The 15,353-nt window shown below is 42.3% G+C and overlaps 2 protein-coding genes across 8 annotated transcripts in view; both read left to right on the plus strand.

The window, feature by feature from the left end:
• SPPL2B (signal peptide peptidase like 2B) overlaps positions 1 to 9,430 on the plus strand; it is a 46,763-nt gene extending 37,333 nt beyond the window's left edge. For 2 of the 7 annotated variants that reach the window (XM_074304130.1, XM_074304123.1), the window contains exons 14-15: positions 3,919 to 4,079; positions 6,095 to 9,430. In XM_074304130.1, coding sequence (XP_074160231.1) covers positions 3,919 to 4,079; positions 6,095 to 6,367 — 434 coding nt within the window. In that variant the 3' untranslated portion in view covers positions 6,368 to 9,430. Of the gene's footprint in view, positions 1 to 3,918; positions 4,147 to 5,171; positions 5,310 to 6,094 lie in introns of those variants that run through there. The other 5 variants (XM_074304172.1, XM_074304139.1, XM_074304153.1 and 2 more) reach the window with 5 other exon arrangements.
• A 2,447-nt stretch (positions 9,431 to 11,877) lies between these two features.
• The window catches only part of TMPRSS9 (transmembrane serine protease 9), an 86,022-nt gene continuing 82,546 nt past the window's right edge, over positions 11,878 to 15,353 (plus strand). The window contains exon 1 of the mRNA XM_074304199.1: positions 11,878 to 12,013. The gene's annotated coding sequence lies outside the window, so the exon portion shown is untranslated. The remainder of the gene's footprint in view (positions 12,014 to 15,353) is intronic.

The raw sequence follows: 15,353 nt of genomic DNA on the forward strand, positions 1-15,353 counted from the left end.
ACCAAGCCTTAGATAAGACATGATTCATGCCCTCAAGGATAGCCTTACGGGTTGGTAGGGAATTAAGGCAGGATACAGCTCTAAGATGCAGATGGAGGGTGAGATGAGGCATGATGAGTGAAATGGAAGTGGAGAGAGAGGCAGGGTGGGGGAAATGGCCCAGCAAATCAGCTAGGACTCTGGAGGAAGTAATGTTTCTCTATTCATATTGCTCCAGAGACCTAGTACAGTCCTAGAGGCAAGCTGCCTTGTTCCCAATCCTCTTGCTGTAGGAGAGAATGAGGAGTGGTCACTGCTTATCACATTAGGTTGAGGAAGAGCTGTGGGAAGCTTAATACAGTTCGGCCTAGCATTGTCAGTAATTTTTTTTTCCTTAAGTGACTTGCCCAGGGTCACACAGCTAGGAAGTGTTAAGTGTCTGAGACCAGATTTGAACTTGGGTCCTCCTGAATTCAAGGCTGGTGCTCTATCCACTGCACCACCTAGCTGCCCCTCATTGTCAGTATTTTTAAAACAATAGAAACATTAAAGGGAAGAAGAGAGCAAAATCCAAACAAACTTTGCTGATGTGTTTAAGGTGTAGATTTCTCTCATTTCACCCTGGGTGGAGGCTGGGTTTTACCAGGCTGATAGGAGAGTGTTGTAATGACCGCAGCAATAGCTTACATTTTTTGTTTACACAACAGCATCTCTATGAAGGAAGCCTAGGGCAAGTGGCATTAGCCCAATTTTGCCATTGAGGAAACTGAGATACACAGCCCTGCAATGGTTACTGTGCTTCACTCTCAAGGGTGATGTGTGATGTGATCTGCCCCCAACATGTAGATTACCACAGTGCATTTAAGCATCTACTGGGTGCGGAGCATAGCATTGGATGCTGGGAATGTCCAACAGTGGAAACTTTATGGAGCTCCAGAAACAAATAACCAATGGTGGTTGTAAAAAGTGAAAACAAAAGTGTGAGGTCACATTGAAAATGAAAGACCCTGGCCTGCTGAGGGCAGCACAGTAGGGATGAGAGGGCATTCCAGTCATGGCCATAGAAGTTTCTAATGTAATTGTTTCCATTGTGAGAGAAAAACAGTGACTCAATTGGCTATTGATTATTAAATGAATGCCTGTGATGGGCACACCATGATTCTAGGTACTATAGGATGCTAAATTTACTTGAGATGTATGCCTGAAAAGGAAGAGTTTGGAAATACAAAACTTAAGTAAGGGAACATATTTAGTACACAAAACACTACCTTGTTTGAGTGTTCTGGTAATGAAATACCTTTATAATAAATCTGCATTTAAAAAAAACAAAAACACAAAAGCCTTCAAACTTTTTTTGAATAAAAAGCTTTTCATTTTTGAATATTATTTATATGTTTCCAGAGGAGAATGATGAGAATAACTGGGCCTAGAAGCTTTGTCAAACTAAAATTGGTCAAAGAAACCAGGGATGTTTAGCTTGAATAAGAAAATGGAGGAGCACTATTTGCAAATAATTCAAAGCTTTTCCATAGAAAATGCAGGGTTAGATTTGTTTCTTATGCATAATGGGGAGAAACAGTAAATTTTTAGCTAGCAAAAAAAATTTTTTCTAATACCAAAAGCTATATGAAAATGTATTCGACTGCCTCAAGAGGAAATGAGTTTTCCTATTCAGATCTCTGTTGGACTAATGTCCTTACAGCTTTGATATCCTGTGACTTCATAAATTTGTGGACCAGCACTGGTTCCAGTTTAGTTGATGAACATTTGGCCAAAATGTGAAGTCTATGTAGTAGATTTTCATCCAGGGCTAAGTTCTTTCTCTCCTTACCACTTTCTTCCACTTCTTGGGTCTAAAGGTCTCCTGCTTTTCCTTTTTGTCTTACCCTAGCAGGAAAGGATGTGTATTATGCATTTATACTGGTTGGTTGAGTCAAATGAATTACTTTAAATGTATTTTAAATCCATTTGTGAAGAGGAAAGCCTTTGTTATTTCAAGAGATTTTCAGGCATCAGTAAACAAATGGGGGTGTTTCAGGGAATGAAACACCAATCTAGTTCTCCCATCTCTCTGCCACTTGTGAAACACTGTGACCTCACTCCAAGTCCTGATGTGCCTATTACAATCCTGAAAAGGAAATTAATGGCCACTAATGATGCAATTGAATCTAAGGAAATTGTTGATAAGTTGAACACACATCTACAGTCTAGAACCATTATTCAGAAGCCTATGCAACAAATTGCATTAGTAGTAACTGTATCCAGTGTTCACACTGAGAAAATGCTGAGAGATGGACACTCAGAGCCCATAATTGCTACAAGGCAGCTGTGACTCATTTTAGGACCCACTGTTTTAACTGGCATTCCCCCTTGTTTGAGTATGCTCTTCAACACATATGTGTTTGTCAATCTTTGTAGCGAGAGTACTAGATGCAGAATTGGAAAATATAATCTTGAGCAAGACTCTTCTTTTGTCTGGTAGATAAGTTGTCTTCTCTGTAAAAAAACAATAATGATAATAATAATGATCCTTCATAGTTATATAGTATTAAGGTTTACAGAGAAGATTCATCACAACCCTGTGGGATGGCCAGTGCCATGTTATATATCACACACTTAAGGAAATAGGCTCAGAGTGCAATAATGATTTGCTTTCAAGTAAGGGTCATTATATTCCCGGTACTGTTAGGTGTTAAAAATACAATGACTGAAATGGAATTTTGCCTGTCCTCTTGGAGCTTCCATTCTATCAAGTGAAACAGAGCTAGTAGGTTTCAGTTCCAGAATTGAAGATGGGCTAGCTAGTCCCAATTGCCCTTTGCTTGCTAAATTCTGTGATACTTTTAGGCTTCAGAAGGAATGGTCTCTTCCCCATTAGACTTCCCCACCCTCCTTCTCTAAGGTAGGGCAACAACTGGCCTAGCATTGGCTCTTTGAGGATAGAAGAATGTGTCATATCATCATTGACTTCTGAGATTTGGCTTGTCCCCTCCCTGCCAGAACACAAATCAACCTTTTTCTGCTTGTCATCATTAATTCCTATCTCCCTCCTTATTCTGGGACATTTAGCCTTAATTAATATTTAATGATAGTCATTTCTATAACCTTTCCCTTATCTTCTGGCTTTGAAGCATCTTCAATGCCTACCATACTGTTTTTACTTTCAGTTAGAAAGTCTGTTGTGTTGTACACACATCTTGATGTCCTTATCTCTGATTTGCTCTGTTCTCTTGTCTCCATGAATGTGTGACCCAAACTGCCTCTGTCAAAGACAGATGCTTGGGAATCTCCTGAAGGGGAAAGGATACCAAGAATGGGGGGACCTATCATAAGAAAAATACAAACCCCATACACTCTTTTTTTAAAAAAAATACCCACCTTTCATGTTAGATATATGAACTTGATAACTCTTTCTCCCCAAAATAAAACTTCTGCTTTGCCTTCTTGTTCTTGTCTGTTCTGATTCTCTAAATCCTGGAATAGTTTCCCTCTCATACTTTCTCCTTTGCCTGTTAACTCCATACCCATTTTAATAAATCTAACTCATACGAACCATGTTGTCTGTGAAACTTTGTATCATTCCTTTGTTTAGGAATGCTTTCCCCTTGGGACCTTACGTGGCACTTTGTTTTTTATCTTAATGTACTTAATGTGTCATTTTTTATCATGGAGTCTGTATTTATGTTGTTCCTCTACTAGACTGTTAGCTGCATGAGAGAAGGGACCTTGACTTATCTAAGTTTTGTGTCTTCCCTAAGATCTAATTTTGTACTCTGCACTCAGTTTGCTGAATGAATGAATTGATACAGGTATTAATGTATACAAGTTTCCTCATCTTTAAAATGAAGAGATTGGACAATATTAGCTCTCATGTTTTAAATAAAATGCTAGATGATACATTGAAATAAACTTGATTCTTCTCTTCTTTGTCCAATTTAGCCTATGGCATTGGCCTTCTGATCACCTTTGTGGCTTTGGCATGGATGCAGAGAGGCCAGCCAGCTCTCCTCTACCTAGTGCCCTGTACTGTGATCACAAGCTTTGTGATAGCTTTATGGCGCAAGGAGCTGAGAATGTTCTGGACAGGCAGCGGATTTGCGGTGAATACCAGTTTGATATGACTGTCTTCAAGAAATACTAATATTAGAAATCCTAACTAAAGTTAAAGTTGAGTAAAATATTGTAGTTTTATCATCAAAATCACACAGCTGATGTTTTTGCCATAATATTTGTTTTCTGATTACAGAAAGGTGGGGTTTGGTTTTAGGAGTTAAATATTTGGCCCTAGAATACTTTCAAAGTGTGGTATAACCAACAGAGAAAGATATACTGTGAACTTTTGAGATGACTTGTTAACTTTTGCTTGATACTAATATTCCCTTTCTTAAAAGTTCTGTTAGTTCTAAAGTGTATAATCAGACCTCTCTTAACTGGAGGTCAAACTTCTGGCAACCTTAGCCACCTGGAAGCCAACTGCAGATCTGGAAATAAGCCCAAATAGGCCTTTCTGCAGCAGGGATAATAGTTGTCACAAAGCCCAGATACTTGATTCTGTAAAAGCGGGTAGAATCAGCCATGCTTAAACCAGCATGGTAAGTGAAATACAGAGAATCATATTAGGAGAAGCAGTATCCATTGACAGCATGATAATTGGCAGCTCTGTCTGTGGAAGGAGGAGACTGAAGAACTTGATGAAAGTCTTTCAGCTCTAGGGAAAACTTCCCTGAACTAGTACAGTGATTGACATTCATTATGGTTACCATGAAGCAACAAGAAAGCACTGAATTATATTCAGTCTTCATTTCTTAAGAAAACATGGATATGTGTGATACATTTTAGAAAAGTGTCTATCAAAAATAAATAAGATTTTGGCATTTTATTTAGATGCCCAGTTGTTGGAGATGCCAAGAGGGATGGATTGACCTTTAAGGTTCCTTCCTATTCTAAAAATCCAAGATTTACTTGCTCTGGAAAATTCATTTGTGTTATACTTCATTCTCCAACTGTGTTGGATATATAAGCCATTACTGTGTTGTGGTTTGAGGTTAATAATATCTATCCCATTTTGTCATTCTATCTGTTAAAAGCATTGCGGGAAGTGTGGGCTTAGATTTTAATTTGGAACTTGTTGTTCTGTCATAACATCATCATTTCTGAGTTGTACCCAACCACATGTCACTTTTTTCTTCCAGGTTTTTTGGGGAAGATAACTTGAATTTCAAAACTGAATTAAAAGGGCCTCCTCAAAGCCTTTCCCTCTGATAGAAGTTTCTGATTGGTGTGCTTCTCATCCAGCTGTTGATCTGACATTAAAAGAATGATTTGTTTGAGTTAAGGTTGAGTATAGGAGAAGGCAGCATGACAATATATGAGCAGGTGAGGCAAGTTAAGCTTTCACAAAGGGGAAAAAGGAATCCTGGATCCCCTTGACAAAAGGAAGGACTCCTTTTGCAATGTTTACAGCAAAACTCTTTTAAGCTAAAGAGGCACAGATGTTGTAAGGCATCTGCAGCTCTTTTTAGAGTGACACTTTGGACAGCTATTTTCTTTCTCAGCCTGAACGCCATGAAGGATTTGGGCATTTAACATTCCTTTTGATTCAAGAAGTGTTGCTATATTTTATTTTTCTTAATAATTGGAGCTGTCCAGGAGGTGGGGAGGTAACCAATCTTCTTCATCAGTAGAGGTTTAAAGCACAGGTTTTTTGGGGATGATATAAGGACATTCCGTTCAGCTGCAGGTTGCACTGGGCCAATTCTGATTTTGATATTCTGTGATTTATGGGTCATTGAATGCATCTTAAAAGGAGCCACAGTTCCTGTGGGTTCAAGTACCTATAATTGTAAAACATTTTCAATGGCTCAAATTTATTTTAATCTAAAATCAGCTACTTATATTATTTCTTTTCCAAATTTTTTGGGAAAAGAGTTTGAGCTTGACTTGCCTTACCTTCTTTACCACCATTTCTATTTCTGTCAGGTGCCTGTCTCCAGCAGCCATCAATGTTGTTTCCTGAGATGGAGAGTCTCCTAGTTTAGCCTTTTTTTCAGGTCTATATGTCAGAGGTCTCGCTAGATATATTTACATTGCCTTATCTATGACTTTTCTTTTGTAGAAGGACCTGTCTCAGCCTTCCTGGGTGATGGCTTCATCTGAATGTCCCCAACCCCTAAAAGATTCAAATGCTTCCCCTTCTCAACAGGAGCCAAACAAAGAATTGATCAACCCCACTCTCCAAGCTGACCAACTCTCTGATACGCCCACATCCTTGGAGAAAACAGCAAGTGCCAGTGGACCTCTGAGCTCTGCCTCTCATGTTTCAGAAACAGCTGATCAAGACAAGGACCAGCCTGCTCAAGAGATTGGAGAGGCCCATCAGACTAGATGAGGAGAATGGCAATAGGAATCATGACACCTGCTTCATGGCCCTGAGTGTCCATGGACTGGTTCTAACTTACTAAAGAGCCCCACGCATCATTCCTCCTACAGTTGCTGATACTTGTTAGGTTCTCTCTCCCCCTCTTTCTGAAATATGGTGCTCTCATTCCCTTCTGATGCCCATTTCAGGGAGAACTTGAAATAGGTTTCTCTTGCTCCATTCCTGCTTTCCTTTTTATGCCCTCCTTGTATTAAGGGATTTTATTTATGCATTGCCCTGTGCTTGCGTGACTGCTGTGTTTCTCTAGGCTAATGGAGGTTGTTAATCTTGACAGGGAAGCACTGGACAGTTTAGCTAACATAAAAAGCTAGGAGAAGTCATTGTTAGTATTTCTCTTAGCCAGCAGTTAACATTTGGTTTTTCTCTTTATGATATCTTAATTACAAATGATTGATTTAATGTAATCAGATGTTTAAGAAGCAAGAAATGGTCCATCATTTCATCTCTCTTTGAAAGATAGGCATTTCTATTCTGGTGCATGAAGTGCATCATGATTCTCTAGGGTTTTTTTCCCCCCATATTTAAAAGATAGTCTGGTCAAAGATTCCATAAAGTAGAAGGCTTTTCTAGATAAACATTCACTGAGTAGACTACCTCTTGTCCACCATAGTATGTTAAATTCTTTATTACTCAGGAGATGTAAAAACAAGATTACTATATGCTAGTGTCCAGGTTATTAGGGAAAGGACTATAAAGTAATGAGAGAATGGCGTAGGAATTTGAAGTAGCTGGTATTAGAAGAAATGAAATAGACCCTAAAGTCTGTGGGGTTCTTGTGTTAAAGAAGAAGGTTTTGCCATATTTGATTGTGTCTTATGAGCTTGGATGGAGGAGTAAGTGTAAGAGCATGTTCAGAAACCTGGATATTTAATCCAAACTTTTAAATATGTCTTGTTGATTTTCCTAAAAAATAATTGGCTACCTCTCCACTTCCATCCCAACTGTTGAGATCCAGAGTCTTGTAGGCAATGTTCCATGTTTTTCTAAGTCACTCAGAGGCTTCATTCAGTAGAACTAAATCATATTGTCTCTGGAGATTTGGCATCTCTATGGGACTGTTTCAAAACTTAAAGATGAGGAGAAACTATAATCTCACTTTATACAAAATAAATTGTGGTTTTTGGGTTTCTAGTACATTTTTTAGGCTGAGTTCTAGGGATTAGCATGGAGTCCCCTAACTCATTAAACTTCAATTCAGGTTATCTTTTTTCTACCACTGGAAAATTACTGAGATTGTAGATCTATGGTTCTCTTTTGCCCTCCCCATTGTCCTTGAAAGAGGATTTGGGTGAGGCGGACATTTCTCTTTGCTATCATTTTCTTTATACATGGCAACTGGCTACAGCTGTTGCTGAGCAAATCAGTGTGATGGGTAAATTTCTTCAGCCTCTTTGGCAGATTCATCATCTCAGCTTTTGTTTACGTTTTTAAGCATAAGATCCCTTTTGTTTTGAACGGAGAAATGAGGGGCTTTAACTTTAATTTCTAAGACTCAAGTATTCCTGTTTTTTAACACTATACATTCCAGTCCATAAAAACAACTTAAGTCCTGCACCTTGCAGTAGTAAGGAATGCATTAAAAAATTAGCTGAGGAACTTTGACAATATATGGGAATATTCTGGAATGGCATTCTTTCTTCTACCTCACTGATAGGATTCTCACAACACCTTTAGAGAGACATGATTTAGCGCTTATGGCACTTGGCACACTCGTGTGTACACACACAACACACACACACAAAAGCCGGAAAGGTCTAGCTGCCAAATGACACTGGCAGAGAGGCACTGGTGACTGGTTCCGTTACAACATGGCCACTGTGGCTGAAGGTTAAGATTGCCCATCTTACTCCATACCTATCCTTTTCAACCTTTTTTCCCCTAAAACAACTGGAATGTTGTCTCTCTTTACATAATGAAAAGGGTCTTGGTGTGGAAGAATGAACAGTTCCTACTCCTGTCTCCCTAGACCACAGGAAGCCCTGATGCCCTCCTCTTCATCCTAAATTACAGTAAGGTAGCTGAAAGCCCCAAATACTAAGGCAGAGCCCCAGAGGGCTCTTCAGGGATATTGGATCCCTTCAGATTCTCCCTTGTTAAAGCAGGGTACTGCTTCTGGATCCACCACCTTCCCTGAAGCTTCAAGGTGTTCCCTCAGCTGTGCTTGGGCTCAGAAAGTAGAGCTAGAATTTATTTGTACATCAGGGTTTGGAGTTCTCCCCAGTCCAAATGCCCAATCAGATGAAGTGTCACTTGGGGCTCTCTTGGCAGCCTTACACTTTACTACTCTTGTAATCTTGTCTTTAGCTCTCCAGGCAGCCTTTTCAAATTTGAGCTTTGAAAAACTTTCCAGTTAATGGATAACAAATGACAGGCACTTATTTTTCATTCAACTAGTCTTAAGATGAGTACTTTTCAACATTATAGTTACTATTTAGGGCTCTGCCTTTCAGGTATACTTCTTCATTGTCTCATTCATGACCGAGCTTCTCAGAATATCAGAGGCTTTGGGTAAAATCATAAACTTCTGAAAAAATACCAGCATTGAGGATTTATGAACAGCCTTAGTCAGCCATTAGTTCTCTGGGGAGGAGGGATGGATTTTCTAGCTAAAGGAAGGAAAAAATGTCTCCAAAGTCCTTCAACCTGTTTGTGTATTTCTCTTGGGTTAAAACGAACTGATAACAACCTGGGAACAATACCAAATGGACCTTTTCCTCCTCATGTTCCTGTCCTTTTGTGAGCATGTTGCCATGGGATAACATGATGCAAGTGAGCTCTTGTGCCAGGAAGATACCTGAGTTGGAACCTGCTTCAGCCAATTGGACTATGCCTTAATTTAAGCCATTTTATACTTGTATATGGTAAATGTGGGTTTGATTGTTTTGGGTTTTTTTTTTTTAATAGAAAAATGTTAAGGAATTCTAAGGCAGATGTTCCTAAAGTTTGAGTTTCATATTTTTTGCCTTGCTTCTGTTTAACCTTATCATTAAACATAGATTTTGATATTTAAAACAGCATTTGAGATTTAATGTGAAGCAACAGAGAATTGTCCTTAAATTATGTTGCCAAGTTTGCTATCAAAATAAAGATTTCCTCACCCATATGAAATGCTTTGTGGGCTCCCAGGATTTCAGAATGGACAGGATCTTCTGTGTTTGTCAAGTCCAGCCTTTTCCTTTTACAAATGATGTCAAAGCCCAGAGTATTTGTGACTTTCTTGAGCTCATAAAGATAAACAATTGAGGCAGATCATTTGACTCCCAAGCCAATATATCCTTTTTTTCCTCTGTACCATATTGTTAAGGGACCATATCTTTATCTTTGCATTCTGAATGAAATGATTTTTGTCACTAGTTTTTGAGATGGCCACATCTTGCTAATTAGTGAGCTGGTTAGCAAACTTGTTAGCTTTTGGTACGTATATGTTAGGAAGAAGGGAGTCTGTCAAGCGGGTCTTGTGAATGCTTTCTAAGGATATGTACTGTCTAATGGAAGAGAAAGCAGGGAGGAAGGATTCAGACTCATGATGTGATGTGTCCAAAATCACCCAGTGAGTAACTGAATCAGGACTAGCTAGCACCCAAGTCCAGGGCTCTTTACACTCAGCCTCCTCATACTCAGAATGATGAGGTCACTTGTAATTAAGTAATAAAATCACATAAATATTTCAATATCAGATTGACAAGGTAAAGCTCATTTAAATTATTGACATTTGAATTATGTAAAGCATTTACAAAGTAATAGTTTTGTTTCAGGCATAAATGGTAACATTAAGCTAAGAAAATAGAGCTATATAAATAGCCCTCCTAAAAACTCTGAAGTCATTTGAAAATGTTTTCATCTATATCCCTTTTATCTTGATCTATAATTTGCACTTCAAAGGAAATTTCTAAGCAAATGTTAAACTTCAGTCTTTAATGAAATTGTCAATTGATAGGACTCTGCATAATCTTTCTGCAAAATTACATGTGAGAATTTCAGAATTTACAAGAAGTTATTGAATAGGGAAAAAAATTGTGAGTATTGAGAGATTTTCTCTCCTTCACTCTCTGTGACACTCCCCCCTTTGGGAATGGAACAGACCCTGGAGTCCAAGAGGAGGAAGGATTCTGGTATCCTGCGGAGAATTGCAAGCTTGTGATGGCTCCAAACATGCATGAAAAGTTCCATTGTTCTTCCTGTTGGAGGAAGATCCAGTTACTTTTAAGAAAAAGTCATCTGAAGGCCCCTGCAAAGGAAAATATACCACCTCTGAATTTAACCGGCAGCTCCCACTTGCTAAAATCGGGCACCATAAGATGTCATTATTCTTGTTCTTTGGGGGGAGGGTAGAGCATCAGCCTCCGGGGTCCTATTGGGGGGTGGGGGGGGAAGGCTCCCAAAAAGGACTTCGCAGCAGAATGCTTCTCTCCTTTCTTGTCTATCCTTCCTCTATACGGTGGCTATCACTTTCTAATTCCTAAACGGAGTATTATCTTGGAGAAGAGCGGACCTTCCGCCCCGGAAGTTGAACTAAGCTGGGATGTCTACATGAGGCCCTAGGAACCTTTCCTTGCCGAGCTGATTTCCAACTCTGCAAGTGTATACTGAGTCAGGTCAAAGCGCCCCCAGCCTCTGGACGACCTCGTTTGCGGGTGTGTCCTTATGGAAAGGGCTTGAGTAAAGGTCCCGCCCGATGGCACACCGGCCGAGTCCCGGAGAACTCCGCACCTCGGGTTGTTGGACCGGCCGGCCCTGGGACGCCCTGTGCGGGAGGAAGGACGGCCCCAGAGGGTTGTCCGGGCGTGGCGGAAGGGGCACGGACAGCTCCTGGGCCCGAATAGTATTAGGCAATGTCAAGAACCCCAAGAAACCTCCACTATCTGGCCTCCATTTGGAGGGAGTGTCTGAAACCAAAAGCTCTTCCCCCAGTTTGGGTGTTCGCCGAGGGATTGCAATCTGGGGCTGAGAGGAGCCCCTCATCCTGTGGAAGTTAACTGTTCGGAGGAGTGACGGAAAAGTCGGCTCCTAAGTTTTCCTTTTGGGGGCTGCTGTACCCGAGGTGGAGAGAGCAAATCCTTTAGGTGCGGCTTCCTTGTACCCTGAAGCCCGATTCTGTTCCCGGCCCTAGGCCACCCAACCCGGGCACTGTCTGGGAGAAGAGGAAAAAGGCCGGGGAAGGGATGAAGCGCTTGATTCCCGGGGACACTTGGAGAAGGGAAGAGGAAGTTAAAATGTGAAAGAAAGGGGGAGAAGAGGGTCCTGATTCCGAGGGAGGGGTTGAGGAATATGGAACCGGAATCCTGGAGGGAACCTGGCCGGGTAGGAAGCACGGAACTCTAATAATCCCCGAGGGGGCGGGGAGGCTGAGCTCTAACCTCGACGGGGCGGGCAGGGGCGCCCCAGGCCCGAGAGACGGGTGGGCAGGGCCGGGAACGCTCCCCTCCGGCCCTTCCTTCCCGCCCCCTGCCCCACAAAAACGGGCAGGCGGCCACCAGAGGCAGCCACTCTGGCAGCAAGCGGCGGGAGAGAGCCGCTGACGGGGCGGCCCGGCGGGGTGAGGGGACCGAGACTGCCTGCCCGCCTGGCCTCAGGAGGTACCGGGAGCGGCCCGAGGTGAGTCTATCTCGGGGCCGGAGGGGACAGGCGAGGGGCGGGCTCAGGCCGGGAGGAGCTCCCAGCTGCAGGGACGGCCCGAGGCGCCGCTGTCCTTAAAGAGCTGGGCAGAAGTTCACTCCTAGAGCCCGGCGAGAGGGCGAGCAGCCCGGGGAGAAGCCGGCTTCTGGGGCACGCAGAGCCCAAGCCAAGGCTGCTCAGCGCACGGGCGCGGGGCGCGGGGCCGAGCGCTCGGGGTCCCGAGAAAAGCAAACCGGCCCCTGTTCTCCAGAAGCTCCCGGTCGGACCGGGGAGGCAGTACGTGCGCATCCACGCACAGACAAGCTGCGGGAGCGGTGACCCGAGCCTGTCACCCGAGGGAAGGCTCTATTCGGGGATAGGAAAAGGCAGCCGGGGGCAGAGAGGAGGAGGGAGGACCTCTCAAAAGGCTCGGGATGGACCAGTCGGGAGATGAGCCTCTTGGGTGAGGAAGGAGGCCGGTGACACTGGCTCCCGGAGGGCACGGAGTGGAGGAAGGCGGAAAGGTAGGAAGGGGCCACCGAGGATTTTATGTGATTCTGGAGCTAATAGGCAAGCGCTGAATGGGCGGCGCCGTGCGTGCACACGGACAGGAGCTTTGCGAAGACCACTTTGATGGCCACAAGGAAGATGGATTGGAAAACCGGTAGACCCAGCAGCAGGCTACCGCCGTGGGCTAAGCTTTAAGGCGATGAGGGCCCGCACCAGCAGGAGCCGCGTCAGAAGAGAGAAGGGGCAAACAGGAGAGGGGAACCGCTTGGAGATTACAATGGAGAAGGACTGAGCTCCAGGGATGGAGGAGGGCAAGAAAAACGGATGCGGCAAGGAAGAGACCCAAGTCACAAGGCTGGGTGATTGTGCCCCCCGAAGTAAGGGGGTTTCGGGGGCAAAGTGAGTCAGCATCAGCCTCATCGCCTCGGGGGTGAAGCAAGGGGCCCCTGGAAATGATTTACATAGGAGAAATAAAAAGGTCCTTCTGGAAGGATCCTGGAGATCATCTCAACCAAAAGCCCATCGTTTTACAGAGGGAGAAATTGAGAAGAAAGAATGGGGAGTGCCTAACTCAAGTGTCCCACACCCAGAAAGTGGCCGTCGCTCTAGAATCCCGGTCCTCTCACTTCAGATCCATGGAGTTCTTCCTACCGCACTCAGCTGGCTCTTTCATTATAGCTAAGGAAAAGAGCACATAAAGAGCACTTTCTGAGAAGGGTTCCACAGAATTATCAAATTTTTAGCTGTCCCTGATAAATGTGGAAATATGTTTAGAAAAATTTCACGTTTAATCTATATTGAATTGCTTCCCGTCTAGGGGAGGAGGAAGTGGGGAACGGGGAAGAAAAATATGGAACACAAGGTTTTGCACGGGTGAATGTTGAAAATTATCTTTGCATGTATTTTGAAAAATAAAAGGTTATTATAAACAATTCTAGCTGTAGTCTAAGAGCCTGAAACTGAAGCCTTGACACTTAACTTACCTGGCTCATGATAGCCTTGAGCGTCCATCCCGTTGGCCCAACACTCACCCACTCAGGAATACAATTTGGAATCAGAGTCAAAAAGATGTGTTTAAATTCTGCCTCAGACACTGTAAACTGTGGGATCCCAGGCAAATCATTCCCTTTTCTGGGCTTTAGTTTAACACCTAGCAAATGAGGAGATTGATCTGATGGCCTCAAAGGTCCCTTCCAGCTTTTGGCCCATGATCCTGTGAATGAAATCAAGACCCAGCTTCATGGAACATTGTATTTGGGAATGAGAATGTTTCCCCATTCCTGACTAAAATGAGCTTCATAAAAGGTGAATTAGTTTTAATGGAGCAGAAGAGCAGATGGGTTAATGAAGCAGAATGTGGATCTGTGTTGTAGCTGCCTAAGTCTGCATGAGACAAGAAAGGGCCAGTTGCTCCAGAATGCAACAGGGAAAGGTGAGATTCCCTACACAGTCGGAAAGTGTCCTGGGATAGTCCACATCCTTACATTCTGTATTAAGAAAATGATGTTGATTTTTTGTGTGTTTTGAAGCAAATTTAGTTTTGTTGGCAAGATCCAGTCATAGTGTAACTCAGGCTATATTATGGGAAGCTTAGGGTCTGGGGAGGGAGGGTATAAAGGCCAGCCCAGCCCAGCTCAGTGGTCAGAAAACACCTGTTGCTAAGTAATATGAAATTAACTATATGTATAATCATTAAGTCTGGATATCACATTTTAGGAAGGAGATGGATAGCCTTAGGAAGACAAGGGGCTGGATATCCACTGGTCAGGATGCTATGAGTTCAAGAGTACAGGTTGGGCAAGGTTGCCTCCAGTCTTTTTTAACTATAATCTTGTGGATTTGAGATGAATTTCCATCTTTTTCTTTCAATTATTTGCTTGCTTCTTTTTCCATTCTCTAACTTCCCCCCAATAAAAAGAAAAAAAAAAGATATACACAAGCATCTTCCTTTTCTATCAAATTATATTCAGGGATCTCTAAGATCCTATCTGATTTTAAATCCTGTGCTCCCATGAGTCAGACCATGTCCAGGAGAGCCTGACCAGGTGGAGGAAGGGACTTAAAATTATGTCACCTGGGGATAAGGTGAAAGAAGTGGAGATGTTTGATCTAGAGTAGAAAAGATTTGGGTAACAATTGTGACTTTATCTGAAAATGGTTTAATGGGAAAAGGGGGAAATCAATCATTTTCTATGTATCTTTCAAAGACAAAACTCTAGACATAAGAAAACAAATTTAATATTAATAACTTATTTTACTGAGCACTTTAATATTTATAAAGTGGTTTCCTCACAATAACCCTGAGAGGTAATACAATATTATTCCCATTTTACAGATTCAGTTAGTATGATTTTGAGGTAGATTCAAAACCAGGTCTCCCAGCTCCGAGTCCAGCATTCTTTCCACTGGTTCAATATAAGGAAGAAAGTCAGAGCAATAAAATAAGGAAATTGGACTGATGACTTGTAAAAGTCTTTTCCTACTTGAAATCTAAAGTCAGTTAATCAACAAATATTTCTTAAACCCTTACTATGTGCTAAGCACCAGAATTACATATATAAGCAAAAAAGAAAGGGGTACAGAGGTACAGTGGTTAGAACACCAGCCCTAAAGTCAGGAGGACCTGAGTTCAAATCTAATCTCAGACACTTAACACTTCCTCAGGGAAAAAAAAAAGACAGTTCCTTTCCTAAAGGAGCTTATTATTCTAATGAAGGAAAAAGTTTGTATGTGGTGAGGGAAATGAGGGAAGAAGGAAATGAGGAAGAAGGTTCTCAGCTTGGGAGCATGGTGAAGTCCAGAGAAGTGGTGGGAAATGAAGAGCTGTCCA

Source organism: Sminthopsis crassicaudata, chromosome 1, assembly GCF_048593235.1.
Source record: "Sminthopsis crassicaudata isolate SCR6 chromosome 1, ASM4859323v1, whole genome shotgun sequence".
Classification (NCBI taxonomy): Eukaryota; Metazoa; Chordata; class Mammalia; order Dasyuromorphia; family Dasyuridae; genus Sminthopsis; species Sminthopsis crassicaudata.